The sequence below is a fragment of the Hemicordylus capensis genome, chromosome 2 (assembly GCF_027244095.1).
Source record: "Hemicordylus capensis ecotype Gifberg chromosome 2, rHemCap1.1.pri, whole genome shotgun sequence".
NCBI lineage: Eukaryota > Metazoa > Chordata > Lepidosauria > Squamata > Cordylidae > Hemicordylus > Hemicordylus capensis.
This window is the reverse complement of record NC_069658.1, coordinates 304,597,927-304,616,271: the sequence shown is the minus strand read 5'-3', so window position 1 is coordinate 304,616,271 and position 18,345 is coordinate 304,597,927. Positions and strand designations below refer to the sequence as shown.

At 41.3% G+C, this 18,345-nt stretch overlaps 1 protein-coding gene across 30 annotated transcripts in view; it reads left to right on the top strand.

Moving 5' to 3' along the window:
* The window catches only part of SLMAP (sarcolemma associated protein), a 159,841-nt gene that overhangs the window by 69,146 nt on the left and 72,350 nt on the right, over positions 1-18,345 (top strand). For 18 of the 30 annotated variants that reach the window (XM_053292447.1, XM_053292437.1, XM_053292436.1 and 15 more), the window contains 4 exons: positions 9,730-9,877; positions 15,163-15,253; positions 15,685-15,721; positions 17,805-17,867. In XM_053292447.1, the coding sequence (XP_053148422.1) occupies positions 9,730-9,877; positions 15,163-15,253; positions 15,685-15,721; positions 17,805-17,867 (339 nt within the window). Of the gene's footprint in view, positions 1-9,729; positions 9,884-11,845; positions 12,017-15,162; positions 15,254-15,684; positions 15,722-17,804; positions 17,868-18,345 lie in introns of those variants that run through there. The other 12 variants (XM_053292461.1, XM_053292450.1, XM_053292462.1 and 9 more) reach the window with 3 other exon arrangements.

Genomic DNA, 18,345 nt, shown 5'->3' with positions numbered 1-18,345 from the left:
AAAAAAATTGTGACTCATCTTTAGGAAATAATAGGGAACTCAAATCACCCCATTGTTCACCATGAGTAGATCCTAAGGACACCAAAGTGGCTGGGGTGGTAGGGTATGATGGGTGCTACCTACCATCCAACCCACAAAAGAAACAGGCAAGCCCTCAATTAAAAAAACAAAACTTAAGTTCCCCCTGCTCAAACCCCATAGGATCCTATGGGAGTTTGGGTTTTTTTAAAAAACATTTTAAATCACCTGCTTGCCCATTTCTTTTGTGGGTTGGGTGGTAGGTAGCACCCAACTCGCTTGGGTGTCCCTAGAACCTACCCATGGGGAACAGTGGGGTGATTTGAGTTCCCCATTATCCCCTGTGGGCAAAACAAGCAGCGTGCAGTGCACAAATTTTGAATCCCTGCCTTGAAAAACACTGCTGAGCAGAAGCAGAACACAAGTCCCACCCAACCCAGAACATATTTTGCCAAATACACAGTCCTAAGATGGCTAATAATAATAATAATAATAATAATAATAAAAACCACTGACCTGCTTTACAGAAACATCATTGGCATAAGTTAGAACATAAGAACAGCCCTGCTGGTTCAGGCCCAAGGCTCATCTAGTCCAGCTGGAAACCACAGGCAGGAGTTGAGGGCATGCCCTCTCTTCTGCAACTGGTACTCAGAGGCATCCTGCCTTTGAGGATGGAGGTGGCCTATAGCCCTCTGACTAGTAGCTGATGATAAACCTCTCCTCCATGAAGTTATCCAAACCCCTCTTAAAGCCATCCAGGTTGTTGGCTGTTACCACATCTTGTGGCAGAGAATTCCACAAGTTGATTATGCATTGTGTGAAAAAGTACTTCCGTTTGTTGTTCCTAGATTTCCTGGCAATCAGTTTCATGGGATGACCCCTAGTTCTAGTGTTATGGATGAGGGAGAAGAATTTCTCTCTATCCACTTTGTCCACACCATGCATAATTTTATAGACCTCTATCATGTCTCCCTTCAGTTGTCTTTTTTCTAAACTAAATAGCTCCAGGTGTTGTAGCCTTGCTTCATAAGAAAGGTAGTCTAGGCCTCTGATCATCTTGGTTTTATTTTTATCTATATTTTATTTATTTTACATTTTATATCCTGCTTTTCCTCCAAGGAGCCCAGAGTGGTGTACTACATAAAGTTTTTCCCCACAACAACCCTGTGAAGTAGGTTAGGCTGAGAGAGAAGGGACTGGCCCAGAATCACCCAGCTAGTTTCATGGCTGAATGGGGATTTAAACTCGGGTCTCCCCATTCCTAGTCCAGCACTCTAACCACTACAACACGCTGGTTGCCCTCTTCTGCACCTTTTCCAGTTCTACAATGTCCTTTTTAAGATGTGGTGACCAGAATTGTATGTAGTAGTCCAGGTGTGGCCATACCATAGTTTTGTATTGGGGTTGTGGTGGACAGCTCGTTGAAAGTGTCGACTCAATGTGCGGCAGCTGTGAAAAAGGCAAATTCCATGCTAGGGATCATTAGAAAGGGGATTGAAAATAAAACGGCTAACATTATAATGCCTTTATACAAAACTATGGTGCGACCACACTTGGAGTACTGCGTACAGTTCTGGTCACATCTTAAAAAGGACATTGTTGAACTGGAGAAGGTACAGAAGAGGGCAACCAAGATGATCAGGGGCCTAGAGCACCTTTCTTATGAGGCAAGACTACAACACCTGGGGCTTTTTAGTTTAGAAAAAAAGACGACTGCGGGGAGACATGATAGAGGTCTATAAAATCATGCATGGTGTGGAGAAAGTGGAGAGAGAAAAATTCTTTTCCCTCTCGCACAACACTAGAACCAGGGGTCACTCCATGAAATTGATTGCTAGGAGGTCTAGGACCAACAAACGGAAGTACTTTTTCACACAATGCGTGATCCACTTGTGTAACTCTCTGCCACAGGACATGGTGACAGCCAACAACCTGGATGGCTTTAAGAGGGGTTTGGATGACTTCATGGAGGAGAGGTCTATCAATGGCTACTAGTCGGAGGGCTGTGGGCCACCTCCAGCATCAAGGGCAGGGTGCCTCTGCGTACCAGTTGCAGGGGAGTAATGGCAGGAGAGAGGGCACGCCCTCAACTCCTGTCTGTGGCTTCCAGCGGCATCTGGTGGGCCACTGTGCGAAACAGGATGCTGGACTAGATGGGCCTTGGGCCTGATCCAGCAGGGCTGTTCTTATGTTCTTATGTTCTATAAGGGCATTATAATATTAGCAGTTTTATTTTCAATCCCCTTCCTAATGATCCCTAGCATGAAATTGGCCTTTTTCACAGCTGCCGCCCATTGAGTCGACACTTTCAACAAGCTGTCCACCACAAACCCAAAACTGACTCCATCCTTACCTCCAACAGCTTCCACAGCACAGCAGCACCCTTAGCAGCCAGCAAACATGGCCATAAGCTCAACCAGAACATCTACAGCCACATTTTGACTGAGTATACCTTGCAATGTAAATTGCAGAGCAGACCAGAGCAGTGAGTGAGGCACAAATTCATCAAGGCCAGACAAGGAGCTCATCACAGCAGTCACCAAGAAATATTTTGCACAAACACATAGAACTGAGCTGCCACTGTCTGTTTTTTTTGCCACAACAGCATCTCACAAATAGACCAACCCACAGCTCAAGTAAGGAAGGCAGGCAGGAACCCAAGTTCTGTCTTTTTCCATCTGAGATCCAGCAAAACCAGATAGAGCAAGCAATAGCACAGCATATGATATTCATTGCTGAGAAAAGAAAACCATAAGATCAGACCTTCCTTGATTGCTTCCTCCTCTCCTGAAGTGTCTTCTTCAAGAGAGGCACACTATAAAGACTCTCTCCGTCTCCCAGTCCCTTTGGATACATTTTGAAATGCCCTCCAAAAGTATTCCTTCTCCCTCGCCCCAGCCAATGTGGGCACAGTTGCCCATGCCAACACTTTTTGTTGAATGACAACAAGCCAATCAAGAAGCAAGGAGATCTCACACCAATCGGAAGCAAGTGCCAGAAAACCAACCAGCAAGGGGGGGAAGCCTGCCAAGAAGACCGTTTGAATAATGCAAATTGATTTGTGTTGAATTGGGGCTGATTTGAGTTGACCTCGAATCAGCCCCTTCATTTAAGGAGCGATTTGATTTGCGGTCAAATCTGCCAATTGCCCCCAATTCGGTGTGAATCAAATTGCATATCCTTTTTGCCCACACACTTTCCGATATATCTTTGTAAGTTGATGTGGGTTTTCCTGGAAATTTCCATATATTTCCTATGCAATTTTCCCCCTCATTTCCATAACATTTGCATTAATTTTCCTCAGAGAACTCTACTATGCAAATTTCCTGATGCTTTAAATATATTGTGATCTAATTTGGCATGTTTGACCTATTTATAGAGTGAAATTTTTGTTTCTTAAAATGTTTGCAGGTTCAAGTACTTGATTGAACTGAAATATTTGGGTGGAAATTATGTGGAAAGAAATTATTTTTATTGGGCCACTTGGTAAATCAATAAAACATACATGTACTGTCTCAAATGCTTCCTAGCAATAATCATCTGAAAAACATTAATCACAACTTTGAAATTGCCGAACTTGTCTAATACTGTATTCACATCCGTTCTTTGTTAATAAATTTTATGAAACAATGACAGACATCATTGTGCTGACATTTGAATGGGGAAGGGGGCAATTTTCTCTAGGCTTCGCTTTCCTCTGAAGCCCACTCTCACCACAAAATGTACCTGAGATGTCTCTGAGGATCATGCAACCCTCAAGTACATAGTTTGATGATGCATGGTAGGCTTCAGAGGGAAAGGGAGATCACCAATAATCACTCCTTCCTCTGCTCAAGTGACAGCGCACCAGTAGTCTGGAACCCGCACTATTGCACATGTACAGTGGATGTCAGTGGATGTTTAGAAGTAGAATTTTCCCCCATGGAAAAATAAAGTATAGGAAATTACTTTCATGAGTCATGATACTTACTCTGCTTTGTGTCACGACTCATGAAATACACACAACTCTTTCAGCAAACACATGCTGCCAGAGCTGTATTTGCCAAGGTAATGTGAAAATAGAATCTAGCTTATTTCTGGGGTCTCAACCCAACTGAGACCAATTTCATATCCTTGGCTTCTTCTCAAACTGTTGTTAGAACAAGCAAAAATTTACTCGTTCTAATATTATGGGAAATCCTGACTTGCTCTAAATCAGAAACAGAAGTGGAAAATGTCCTCCATTTGTGTCTGATTTGGAGCAGGGGAGTACTCGAGTCCAAGATTCAAGGCCATCATGCTAAATCATGATTTCACATTGCGTCTGAACTGGGCCAGTGTGTTCTATTCAGCTCCTTGGTAAGCTATGTAGCCAGATGCCCTGACACAGTCTCTGAGGTCCCTCCTCCCAAGGGACACCTCCACATTGTATGAGGCAGAATAGGTCATCCCCATGTCTTAAAAAGCACACACATAACACAGTAATAGTAGTTCTGTACTTTAACAGCAAACTGTATGATATTTATTTATTTGTTCTGTATTTATACCACCCAGAAGTGCTCAGGGCGGTTTACAATTAATACAAAACCATTAAAATCAGTTAACAATTAAAACAGAAATTATAAAACGGCGTAAAACATTAACAATTAAAATGTCATAAAACAACAATTAAACAAAACAATTTAAAAACCCTGAAAAACCAGGTTACAATATTAAAACCATTTACAACTGTTTAAAAACTTTGGAAGGCCAGGCCAAACAGATAGGTTTTAAGGGCTCTCCTGAAGGCCAATAAAGAATTCAAATTGTGGATTTCTGCAGGGAGTGCATTCCACAGCCCAGGAGCAGCTACAGAGAAGGCCCGCCTCTGAGTTGCCACCAGACTCACTGGTGGTAACTAGAGACAGACCTCTTCAGATGACCTTAACGTGCGGTGGGGATCAAGCAGAAGAAGGTGCTCTCTGAGGTAACCTGGGCCTAAGCTGCTCAGGGCTTCAAATTAACAAGCACTTTAAAAATAACCAGCACTTCGTATTTTGCCCGGAAACATATCGGCAGCCAGTGCAACTGTTTCAAAACAGGCATGATGTGGTCTCTCCGGGTTGCCCCAGAGACCAATCTGGCTGCCGCATTCTGAACTAACTGAAGTTTCCGAACTACATCCAAAGTCAACCCCATGTAGCACGCATCACAGTAGTCAAGCCTAGAGGTTACCAGCTGGTGTACCACTGATATATCTGTAGATTTAGCTGTAGATGTCCACTAGCATGAGGAGTTCTAGGCAAGTTACAGCATGACCCCATCTGTGCTAACAGGAAGCTCTCCTCCTACCTGTTAGATTCCACAGTGTGGTTTGTGATCCAGGCCTATTTCCTTCAACCCCAGCTTGCTCAGAGATGGGCCACTCAGTTTGCTGTCTTCTGGTTCTGAATACCATCTCTGCCTGCCCACTCCCTTGTAACTCCCTCTCCTAGGTGGGACTTGCCCTTCCCAACTGTAGCAAGTCAGTGAGGTATGCTTGCAAACCTCTGGTTAGTCCTAGAGCTCCTTGGGTTGGTCCTGCCTTCCCTTCAGTTTGCCTGGCTGGTCTTGCTTCCATTGCTGTGGGCTTGAGACTGACACAGAGTAGAGGAAACCAGGTTTCCTTTCATGGCTAGTTCTACTTTTTGCACTACTTCTAGGATTGACAGGGTAGTCCTTATCATCTGTGACTGAATCCCACAGAACATTATGGTAACTAAGTAGAAGACGATGGTCTTCCAGTTGACTATCACAGCTCTGCTTTTCCAATCCCAGCTCTCTTAAATGGTTCTGTTCCATATTGGATATTTACTTATCTGTGTGTGTGTGTGTGTGTGTGTGTGTGTGTGTGTGTGTATTGTGGATTTTCTTTTCTTTTTTTCTGGGTAGCAATAGCAATAGCACTTACATTTATATACCGCTCTATAGCCGGAGCTCTCTAAGCGGTTTACAATTATTTAGCATGTAACCTTTATTATGTATAGTGCCTTGAGACGTGAAAAGCGATTTAATAAATTCTAAAACGAAATCGAGTATCTTGGCTAGAGACAGCTGAACCAGAATTAGACTACCTGCTTCATCCAGCTGGATCTCAGTGGTGCATGCCAGGTCAACCCCCTGCTCTGCAAGTTATGAAGGACTGATATTCTAGTTGTTACTAACCTGGCATTCATCCAAACCCACCAAGGCCAGCATATGTCCTTCCTGCTTTCGAAGAAGAGCAACAGAGTACGTATATTATTTTGTTATGAGCTCTCTAGAAGGAGAGAGAAATTGTCTTTTACATTTAGCCATTTCAACTGGACATTTTTGGGACAGGATGAAAAATTTAAAGTACATGACTTTTAGGAAGCTGCTGGTCCTGTTAGACACAATTAGCTTTCAGTGACCTAGAAAGTGATGGAACCATTCATAATAGGCATTCTGGCATAGAATAAGTCAATACTGAAAATTTATTATCTCAAATATCATAAATACTATGCAGGTAGCAGGGCAAATGCGCACACGTGCAACATAATGCAGTTGTGTGCATGTACAGTTATGTGTGGATTATAAAGTATGTAAAGAGTGTATACATCTCAGTATTTGTATCTTATTTCTGGATTGGTTGTAGGGTGAACTGATTCAGAGTTTAAGCAGTGGCTAAGCAGGACCCTGAGGTAATGATTGGTTTAGAAGGCAGAAGCCTAAGACAGAAATGGCTATTTGAGGAAGGTTCTAACTACTGAAGCGGTGTAGAGAGTGAACTAGACAATGGAAGCACCAGAAGAAGAAAAAATTAGGGGCGGCCACAGAAGGGGCAAAGTGCATTCATGGATAGGCAAACTGTGTCCCACATATTAGATTTCTGAAACAGAAATGGGGGTAGGTGGGAGGGGTGATAAACCATTTGTTGGGATGGAGATGGTGCTTGCTCACCCATGCCCTGCTCTGGAGCCATTCTTGGATAGGAATGTGCGAACAGTTCGGGGATGGCTCCAGTTCTATGTCGAACTGGTTCAGTTTGACGGTTCCGGGGTAGAACCAAACCACTCCCTGTTCCGTCCGAACCCGAATGGCCGCCGTGCATGTGCAAATGGCTGCCATGAGGCCCTGGGCCATGCCAGGCCTCACAGAGGCCATTTATGCATGCGTGGCAGCGGGCAACATGGCCGCTGCGCAAACATACGGAGGCCCAAACAGGCTGAAAAGAGTGGCTGATGGGCTGTGGTGGTGATACCGAGGCTGGTGGGGTGAGGGGGAACCTTTACTAAACGAAACCGGGCCAGCCGGTTCCGTGCACATCCTTGTTCTTGGAATTGGATATCTTACCATGCAACCTAGAGACAGGATACTGGATAACTGTTGTGAGCTGTGGAGCTGAAGGCAAAAAACAAGGGGTGTGTGTGTGTACACACACACACACATACACACACACACACACACACACACACACACACACTAACCAGCAGTGTCTTTTCCTGCAGTCTCTACTAAATGAAATTTGGTGGCATATTTGGTTTGGATAATTTTAGAAGATAGCTTCATGAATACAGTTCTGCAGTATATATTGAAGGAGTGCTTGTATGTTTCTTCATATATTGCTACATAAATTGACTTAAATGTTATCTGTCTATAGCACTTTGGTCATGGTATGTCTGTTAAAAAGGCAAAATCATGAGAAGTTTAACCTTTTCAACTCATATGCTACAAGTATGGTGAAGAAAAGTAGGCTCAGCTGTGCCACTAATAAACCCTGATAGCCCAATGTTCAGAGTACTTGGCTTTGAAGGCTTGAATCAGTGTGAAAGTCTGGATAAAGAGCAGGGTAAACTAATTCCTTGTTGAATTGAAAATGTTTTGAGTAGTTGAGCGAAACTGGCATAGCCTTCACAAGAAGCAGTAGAATCTAAATATATAACTGTTCTAAAACTATATAAAACATTCAGCTGTATTATTGTTAGAAATAGGATGCTGCCGATTGATACAAACTAGAAAGGCATTATGAGTCAGTTCTAGTAGCTGCTCTCCTGAGCTATTCTACTCTTGCCTAATGAAAGGAAGTATATTTTAAATACTCAGAGTTACAATTTCCTGTTTGTTAAGTTGGTACTACTGTGTATAGGTCTGTTGGATCTGTACTACTTCCCATCTTGTGTCTGATGGCATAGCTAATTTCGTACCATGGCAGGAGAGCAAGTTCTGGAAATTAATGTGTGTTAGGCACACCACCACTGAAACAGAAGATACAGCAGCTAGAAATACACGGATGGAGAGGCATGAGGAGTGGCATTTAAGCATGTGTTTGTAATGGTCACATGCCAAGCTAGTGTAATGCTTGTAAGACTCCTAGAAACATAATTACACAGCAGACAAAACCCATTTAAATACTAGAAAGCTAAACCTATAATCTTTTAAAAAGAACAGTGTTCTTCTGTTGTATAGGCATAGGATTTGCAGCCATGGTTCTCAGGTATGTGGTCCAAAATACCATTGCTTTTATATTTAGGTGAGTGCATGTGTGTAATTAAGTGCACAGTTGCAGCCCATGTCTCTTGTACAATCAGATAAAAAGTTGCTTGTTTCACTTGTTTAATGCTTTGTGTTTACTTATTTGTAAAAAAAGCCCCAAAACATTTAAAAAGTACTAAAAAGCATTTACTCTTGTACAAACCAGCCATCCAAACAATGTATTTATACCTTTTGGTGTGGGAGGAAACAATTCTGTGCTCTCATGGGGAGGGGCAAAATCAAGGAATTTCTTGCTATGACAGCTTTGAATAATATGTCTTCTCTCCTCATCCAATCCAATTAACTCTTTTGAAGTTGTGTTATGCTTAGAAACCAGTTTATTGAAGATGATCCCGCTTGGCATCAGTGGTAGTTTCTTAATTTTGTTCCTTTTCCCATTTGCTCTTTTTTCCATATTGCATATTAATGTGATAAAATGCTAGTAAAATATTGGTGTGTCAGTCTTTATCCTCGCATCCCTGTCCAGAACTCTGCTCTCAATGGACCTCCCTCATTTGTCAGGCCATGCAACGTTCTTCTTAAACCTCTGCACTGGCTTCCTATTCTCTGCTTTACCCAGTCCCCATGACCTTGCCCCAACATATATTTCCATTCTTAATTTTTAATATATCCCTGCATATAAGTCACTCCTTCAACTCTACCACCATCAGCTAACCAAGGATCTTCCATCCTCTTAAAATCTTGTGCATTCTCTCTTGCTGTCCCTTGTTCCAGGAAGCCCCTCCTGGAATTTCTATTTGGTGCCATCTCTCGAGGCTTTCAGTATTCATTTTTTCCATGAAGCCTATGGCTTAACCCATTAGTTCTCACCCCCAACCAAAACGGATCTTTAAAACGTGAATGTGTATGCTCAAATTTATTTCACCCCCACCCACTCTTTCCTCTCTCCCTTGTCTTTAATTTATCCCCCTTGGTTGTCTTCCTGCTCCTCTTTTAATACCGTTTGAACTGTAACAACCTTGAGGCTAGTGCTTACAAAATAGCAGGTTTTTTTTTTTTAAAAAAAAAAGCATTATGTACATTCTTTTCACACTTTAAGATGTTTTCTGACTGTAGTGGGATTATGTGCAAGATTTGTTTGTTTGAACGTTGATGGCGTAGGTACCATTTTTAGTGTTATGGAAGCCAAAATCTTGTTTCATTATAACCTTTTCATTGCAGATTACTTAAAGTATTATGTTCTTTCCCCCCTTACAGTTCTATCTTCAAGACACTAAGAGTAGTAATGGTACCTTTATAAATAGTCAGAGATTGAGCAGAGGTTCTGAGGAAAGCCCGCCATGTGAGATTCTTTCTGGTGATATCATCCAGTTTGGTGTAGATGTGACGGAGAACACGCGGAAAGGTAAGGGTACGAATCATTTTTCTTCTATTTCTATTTTAAATTTAGATCCTTGGGAATATTCCTGTTATAAAGAAAGCGTCAAAGGAAAAAAATGATTAAAAGCTGTCATTACAGAATATCTTAACTGATTTCTTCATGAAACCAGGCAGGTGCATTTTTCTGTGTCCAAACAGTGATTATAACATTCTCCCCTTGTGACCCATCTTGTATTTGTTCAGATGGTAATGTACCTGTAAGGATAGGAACAAAGGAATCTGCCTTTTATCGAGTCAGACCATTGGTCCATCTAGCTCAGTATTGTCTACACAGACTGGCAGCGGCTTCCCCAAAGTTACAGGTGGGACTCTCTCTCAACCCTGTCTTGGAGATGCCAGGAAGGAACTTGCAAGCATGCAGATTCTCTTCCCAGAACGGCCCCATCTCCTAACGGGAATATCTTATGTTGCTGTCACATGTAGCCTCCCATTCAAATGCAAACCAGGGTGGACCCTGCTGAGCAAGGGAACAATCCATTCTTGCTACCACAAGACCCGCTTTTATAGTAGAGTTTACTAAACTCTGTCTGTGCTAAAGTTTGAATACTGGTTCCTTCAGCCTGGTTATTTGGTAATGCAGTGACATTAGACAAAAATGATTTGCTGCCAGTTGAGCTCCCTAAAATCTGCCTTCAGTTATAAGACAGCTTTTCTTTTTCTACAAAATGGACCCAGCTTTACTAAGCTTCATTATGTTGCTGATGATTAGTCATTGTCTGTATTTACTATACTGTGTGGACTTTGCTGTTGCTTTCCCTGCCATATGCTTCTTTGCATGTTGCTTGTTCTTGCGATGGCTTTTTTCAGCCATTAGATAATTCTTTTACCTCCAGATGGGTGCAAAAACATTACAGAAGTCTGAAAAGTATATATAATTCTGAAGTGGGCTGTGTATGCATAAGTCTTCCATTTAAAAAAAAATACTTTAAAGCAAAGCAGTCTTCTGGATATGCAATATTTCCTATTTTTTATTTTTACTTTTAAATGGAAGTGTAGCTATTTCCATAGGTAGCCCTGGTTATGAAATGGATCAGTGGTTGAAAGTAAATGAAAATCTACTACTTTTTTTGTATACATAACTATTATTAGATAAAGCACCTTTCTCCCAAATCCTTTCTGATTTGTTTACCTAGAAATTAGTGTGTCATGTTAGAGGGTGAGTCAGAATTGTGTGCAATAAAACTGCTGTGAAATATTGTATTTGCTGCTTGGTATGAATCCCCGCTGGTATGTTTCCCAGACTACAGGAAACATCTATATCGGGCAGCAGCAATATAGGAAGATGCTGAAAGGCATCATCTCATACTGCGCAGGATGAGACAATGGTAAATCCTTCCTGTATTCTACCAAAGGCAACTACAGGGCTCTGTAGGCTCCAGGAGTCGACACCGACTCAACGACACACTTTACCTTACCTTTACCTATTTGTTACATTTATATCCCAGCCTTTCTCTGAGAAGATCAGAGTGATAATCCAGCTTCATAGCAGCCACAAGAAATTAGGATGAGGATGTACAACTTGCCCATGGTCACCTAGCATCCTTTAAATGGAACCCAGTGGTCTAGCCGTTATACCACATTGGAAATAACTCACTTTCTTTTGTTTCTTAAAAAAAAAATATCTGGCCATCCTGGAAGAGAGCCAAAATAGTGTAGTGGTTAGAATGTTGGACTAGGACTGGGAAGATCTGAGTTCGAATCCTCATTCAGTCATGAAACTCACTGGGTGACTCTGGCCAGTCATGTATCTCTCAGCCTAACCTACCTCACAGGATTGTTGTGAGGATAAAAATAACCATGTACACTGCACTGACCTTGGAGGAAGAGCAGGATATAAATGTAAAAAATAAAATAAAAATGAATAAGATACAGATTAGGTTTTGACTTTAGCTGGCTTAAACATATTTCAAAATTTATTTCCATGTGAAATTAGTGATCACCATTGAACAAGCCAAGCCAATCAGCCTGTTTTCCATTTCAAGATTCTTCCAGTAACATAATTAGCTCTTAAGTGATTTTAAGAGCAAGATCCTGTCTTCAGAGGATTTAGAGCACAGAATTGACTCAAGGATCCCTGTGCAAGGGGAGTCCTGACTTTAGAAAGGTGGGATATACATGTTTTAACTAAATTATTAATGTCTTAATTTTATTTATTTTATTGTTGAATTTAAACAATATTCATTAAAATAACCCCAAAGTGGTTTACAATATAATTAACAACTATGCACAATTAAAAGTACAAATATTAAATTTAAATACAAAAATAATTCAGCACTATTTAAAATGCTTAAAAACATATATAAAATAAAACAGTAAAACAAAAAACACAGAGAAGCAAAAAAACCCCTGACAACAGTTCTCATATAAAAGCCCGGGTAAAGAGCCACGTTTTACTTTTTTTCTAAAAGCTGTAATGGAAACTGAGGAGCAGATGCCAGCCAGGAGAACATTCCAAAGCCTGGGGCCAATGACTGAGAAGGCCTCGTCTTGTGTGCTCGACAGCCAAGCCTCCCTCATCGTCAGCACGTGGAGCAGAGCCCCCTCTGATCTTGTCAGATGGACATAAACCTTTGGGAGCAGGTGGTCTGTCAGATATCCAGGGCCCAAACCCTTAAGGGCTTTAAAGGTCAAAACCAACACCTTGAATTGAACCCAGAAAAAAATTGGTAGCCAATGCATCTCTTTCAGAATGTGTGTAATGTGGCCCTAGCAGACAAATCCAAATAAAATCCTAGCTGCTGCATTTTGCACTAGCTGCAGTTTCTGAATATTCTTCAAGGGCACCCGCCCCCACGTAGAGCACTTCACAGTAATCCAGCTGTGACATGACGTGACTAAGGCATGGGTAGGAACATAGGAAGCTGCAATATACTGAGTTCAACCATTTGGTCTATCTAGCTTAGTATTGTCTTCACAGTGGCTTCTCAAGGTTTCAGGCAAGAATGTCTCCCAGCCCTATCTTGGAGAAGCCAGAGAAGGAACTTGAAACCTTCTGCTCTTCCCAGAGCAGCTCCATCCCCTGAGGGGAATATCTTACAGTGCTCACACATGTAGTCTCCCATTCATATGCAACCAGGGTGGACCCTGCTTAGCTAAGGGGCAAGTCATGCTTGCTACCACAAGACCAGCTCTCCTCTGGGTAACTGTCTTTGTAGTCATAGTTTGCTTTCAGTGCAGGAGAACTAAAGGAGGAGCCATAGAAGTGAAACTGGACTTACTTTTTAAAAAACGACAGTAGGGGAACACCTTTATTAGGACCAGATAAAATGTCTTCAGCTTGTTGTTTCATATGGTTAATATCAAGATTAAAATTCAGTAAAATATGAGAATAATGTTGAAAACTTGTTTCAGTATATAAGAGTGCTTCTATCCCTTTTGTATGATTAGAAGTACCATTGAAACTAGCTATTATGGGAATTCAAAATTTATTAATGTCTCTGCCTTTTGAATTGCAATGCAAATTATTGTGAATTTGGGAAACGTCTGTTTCACAGTTTTAAAATCCAGAAGGAAAAAGCCAGTATTTCAGAATGACTGAATTATTTTGTACCATAATTTGACTTCATGGTTGTGGATTGTCTACAGCATTTGAATTAACAAGTTTTGCACAGGAATAAAATTCAAAATGACCTTGATAGAATGGAAAACTGGGCTGCAACTAACAAAATGAATTTTAACAGGAACAAACACTAAGTTATACACTTGGGGAACACCCAAATGCAAAGGTATAGTATGGGGGGCAGGGCGGGGAATACTTGGCTTGGCAATAATGCATGTTAAAAAGATCTCGGGAGTGCAGTTGATCACAAGCGCAACATGAGTCAGCAGTGTGATACAGCCACAAAAGAGACTCATGCAATCTTAGGCTGTGTTTAATAGAAACATAGTTTCCTAGTTATAGTTCTACTTTATGCCACACTAGTTATACTTTATCTGGAGTACTCTGTCAAATTCTGTGTGCCACATTTTAAGAAGATAGACAAATTGGAACAGGTGGAAAGGAGGGCAATGAAGATGCTTAGGTGTCTGGAAAACAAGTGTTGTGAGACAAGGTTCAAGGAACGAGACAGATTTTGTCTGGAGAAGAGGAGACCAGGGGTGGTCATGATAGAACTCATCAAATGCCTGAAGGGCTGTCACATAGAAGATGGAAAAGATGTGTTCTATGCTGCCCCTTAGTCAAACAGGATCGAATGGGCAGGAGGCTAGGTTTCAGTTGAACCTTAGGATAAACCTCTTTGCAGTAAGAGCAGTGTGATAGTGGAACCAATTTTTTTAGGGGAGGGGCGCTCTCTTGCTGTAGGTCCAAGCAGAGACTAGCACTGGAGCTCCTATATCGAGGAGGTGGTTGGATTAGATGGCCTATAAGGCCCCCTTCAGTTCTATGATTCTGTGACTACAAGGGCCAAACCAGATGTCACTTCAGCAATAGTATAGTTCCAATCTTCCTCTTACTGAGACAGCAAGAATGCAAGTGACAAAGGGAGGGGATTGGCAGATGGGAGGAAAGGGTGCTTAACCCTTCCCCACCCACAGATTCTCACCTGCGACTCTGCTCCAAGTTGTTTTTCCAGCTTCAGAATGGGAAGTGAAAAAACTGCCCATGGGAGGCAATTGGAGTGAATAATTGGCAGAGTTGAAAAGTATTTAGCCACTCCCTGCCTACCAATTCTCCCCTGCAAATCTTCCTGAGCCCCTCCCCTTGCCATTATGAGGGAAACATCGGGTTGAGTACCCCTTGTTGGCCAGTAGCCAGGGATGCTGGGAGTTGTAGTCCAACAGTTTTAGGAGGGCTGAAGTTGTTTAGCTCTGGTCTAAATTGACCCATCTTTCTGTACGTTTTGAAAAAGTTGATTTACTGAGTGTTATGGTCATGACATATGGTCTCTGTTTTGTCTGAAAATTAATTTCTTACATGGTCACAAACAGCTTTTTGAAAAAAGCTTCATGCATACTGTCTGGACATTTCAGAGCTGTGGATCTATGGCACAAAGTGGGAACTGGCGCAAGACTTAAGTCTCTCTGACATATTTTTATGACTAGCTACTATTTTCTTGTCAAACTATTTGGTAAAGACAGTTCAAACATTAGGGGATCCTCCCACCCCCATCTTCCTCTGCTTTCCTTGTTTGTGCATCTGACTGCTTTGTTCTTTGTATGTCAATTTTCCTACACTTCATTGTATTGAACACTTTAAATTATTTTCCATGTTGGATAAATTACTTTTAACCAATTACTTAGAATTTACAGTATTGTTGTTCTTTCCAGTCACCCATGGATGCATTGTCTCCACTATAAAATTATTTCTCCCAGATGGTATGGAAGCTAGGCTACGGTCAGAGTAAGTGTAACTTTAAAATAGTTTTTCTATTGTCCAGTAGGATTCCCACGCTAAAGAGTTCCTCGATATCGGGGCTAGCCCATTTATTTCATATGACAGCTTGAATATGACAGAGCTGTGGCTATTTTTATTCTGTAATAGTCCATTTTGCTATAGAGCATGAGAACTAATCTCTTTTGAGAAATCCGTTAAAGTCTAGCCTGTATGGCTATTGAATGGTAGTATTGCATATCAGAACTGGGTTTTTGATTGTTTGTTTGTTAGCTGAAAACCTTTTATTCAGTTATGTTTGGACACTTTAAATGTAATGTACAATCGTTACTGTCAAAACCTGAGTACAAGCAGCTTTGTTAAAAAATGTAATTTTCTGCTATTTTGGTATCTGATAGATGGAAGAACTTTATTTAAACAGTGGTGTTTTTCTTCTATAGTGTCATCCATGCTCCATTACCAAGTCCTGTTGATAAGGTAAGAACATTTCTGTGTTTGAGATGTCAGAATAACACTAAGATGAGAGTCAAAGTGTTTGAATGCCACAAGGAAGAAGATTTTTTCATGAGTACATTTCCATTGCCACCTATCATCCTATCTGAAAGTTTAAAAGTGTAGTTAATACTAAGAATTACGTGGAATAAGTTGGGTGTATATAGCATATTTCTGTTCAAGGACAGGATAATTGATTTGAGAAAGCAGTGTCTTGAGAATCAGAGTTAGCACTTCCTCCTCTTGTCATTTAAAAGCCAAATTCCTATTACTTCTGGCCGTGAAGAAAGGCTTCAGCACATGAGCAATCCATCATGAAGTCTCAGAAACTAGTGGTGGGGAGAAGAGAATTTGACCTTGTCATAGATCAGAGCAATGATTATCTGTGTGCATAATTCTTAGCCCATTGCAAGCTGTGGCAAAAACAAAATATATTATGCACAGCAGCCTCTCCCATACCTTCTTAGTGCCTGTAAGATGGGTGTGCCTTGAAGAAAAAGAAAAAGAAAAAGAGGAGAGTACAGGCCAAAGGAGATCATGCCATCAGCTGGCTGAAAGGACCAGAACTGGCCTGTTGTATCTTTAATAATTTTGTCTGTGCGTGTTTTTAAACCTTTTTTTTTTTAAGCTTTAAGTGTGTGTCATGGGTCCTGATTGAAAGAATCTCAGTCGATTTTAAGGAATGTTGAACTGTGTGGAACTGAGCATAACATGAACTTCTTCAAAGGACCAATTTTAGAGGGTTGGCAAGCTTACAATGATGATGCAGTTAGGGGAGTTAGAGTAGCCAACTTGCATGCTCTTAATACAAGAGATCATATTGACTGCAGGATGAAATACATATCTTGATGGTCTGTTGAGGTTCATACTGTAAGCGTCACAAATTGAAACAGACTAAAAACTTGGAAACATCATAGATTGAAAAGTCAAAATGTCACTTACATAGGCTTCAGTAGATGTTTACCAGTTGCACATGATGGTTGGAGAACTTTGCTTTCTTACAGAGCACTAATGCAGCAATTAAAAATCAGTTCAAGCTTTCTTTAAACCAGGATCCTAAAGGAATGGCCTTCTCCTTGTTCTTCCTGCTGCTATTCTGCTTCACCTAGTAAGAGATAGAAATGATCAGATATTCATGGTGAAGGCTACTGATAGGATTGCATAAGATTCAAAGGAAAGGGGTTCTGCCAAGAATGAATACAAAATAAAACTTGATATAGGCACATGGTGGGAGATGGTTCAATTCTAACTATAGTGTCACTGCTTTGCAGTATTGCTGGAAATGATTAAGTTTCAGAGGCGTATCTAGGGAAAACAGCGCCTAGGGCAAGCACTGAAATTGCGCCCCCACCCCCCCAATATCTGACACCCATCTTTCAGATAACTGGAGGAGAGAAAGCGGGATAGACGCTTTCAGGCAGCAAACGCTCCCTGAAACTAATGGGAAAGTCATTGCTCAGGGAGGCTCCTGGGGGACACGTGCCCTGTCCCCCGACTCAGAAGATGGCAGCGGGGGGGGGATTTTCAAAAAATCAACTGTGGTGGTTGGGGTTGGGGTGGGGCATGGCAGGCACTTGGCGCCCCCTGTAACTGGCGCCTAGGGCACATGCCCTGCCTGCCCCACCCTGGTTACGCCTCTGTTAAGTTTCATTCCTGCAAATATCACCACCAGTCTTGTAATGAAATGTCCAAATCCCTTCTGGTGGCTTTAGAATTTGTAATTGAAGATTTGCTGGTAAAAGTGTTTGAGTTGCTCATATGTATGATTACTCAGAACTGAAATGAGGAAAGTTCATTTGCTGCTTCTCCTGTCTTTCCATGTGCCTTCAAATAAAGTTCTATCTGGGATGCTGATGTTCATGTGAAGCCTCAATTTGTGTGGTACTCTGCTAGTGTCTTAAAGAGAACTATGCAGTTCATAAACCTTTGCTTCAGTAAGTTAAGCAAATCTGAGCCATAACATTGCAGTTTAGCAAAGGTTTAGCCTTTTGTGAAGATTGTTGCTAAATCAAAACAATGGAAAGGCTGTCGTAATGTGGTTTGATAGTGGTGTTTTCTAATTTCATAGGTTGCTGCTAACACTCCCAGTATGTACTCTCAGGAACTGTTTCAGCTTTCACAGTATCTCCAGGTAATCTTGATTTCAGTTAAAGTAGATAAATACTTCTTGTGCTTTAGTGGATAAATTTGATTTATTAACCTTATGCACAACAAGTTAAAAACTTTGTTGTGGTAGATATGTAGGCTTGGTAGGCTGTGGCATCATATATGTGTTGTTGTTTTCCAGTAAAGTAAGTAAAGTTGTGCCATTGAGTTGGTGTCAACTCCTAGCGACCACAGAGCCCTGTGGTTTTCTTTGGTAGAATACAGGAGGGGTTTACCATTGCCATTTCCTGTGCAGTATGAGATTATGCCTTTCAGCATCTTTCTATATCACTGCTGCCCGATATAGGTTTGGGAAACATACCAGCAGGAATTCTCCCTAGGCAAGTGACTTCCCTGCTCTGCCACCCAGCTAAATCTAACTTGTTATAATGTTTGAAATTGTGGGAAGCAGATTTCTAATCTAAGACCACACAAACACACACTGGAATTTTTCTTGTTTATCT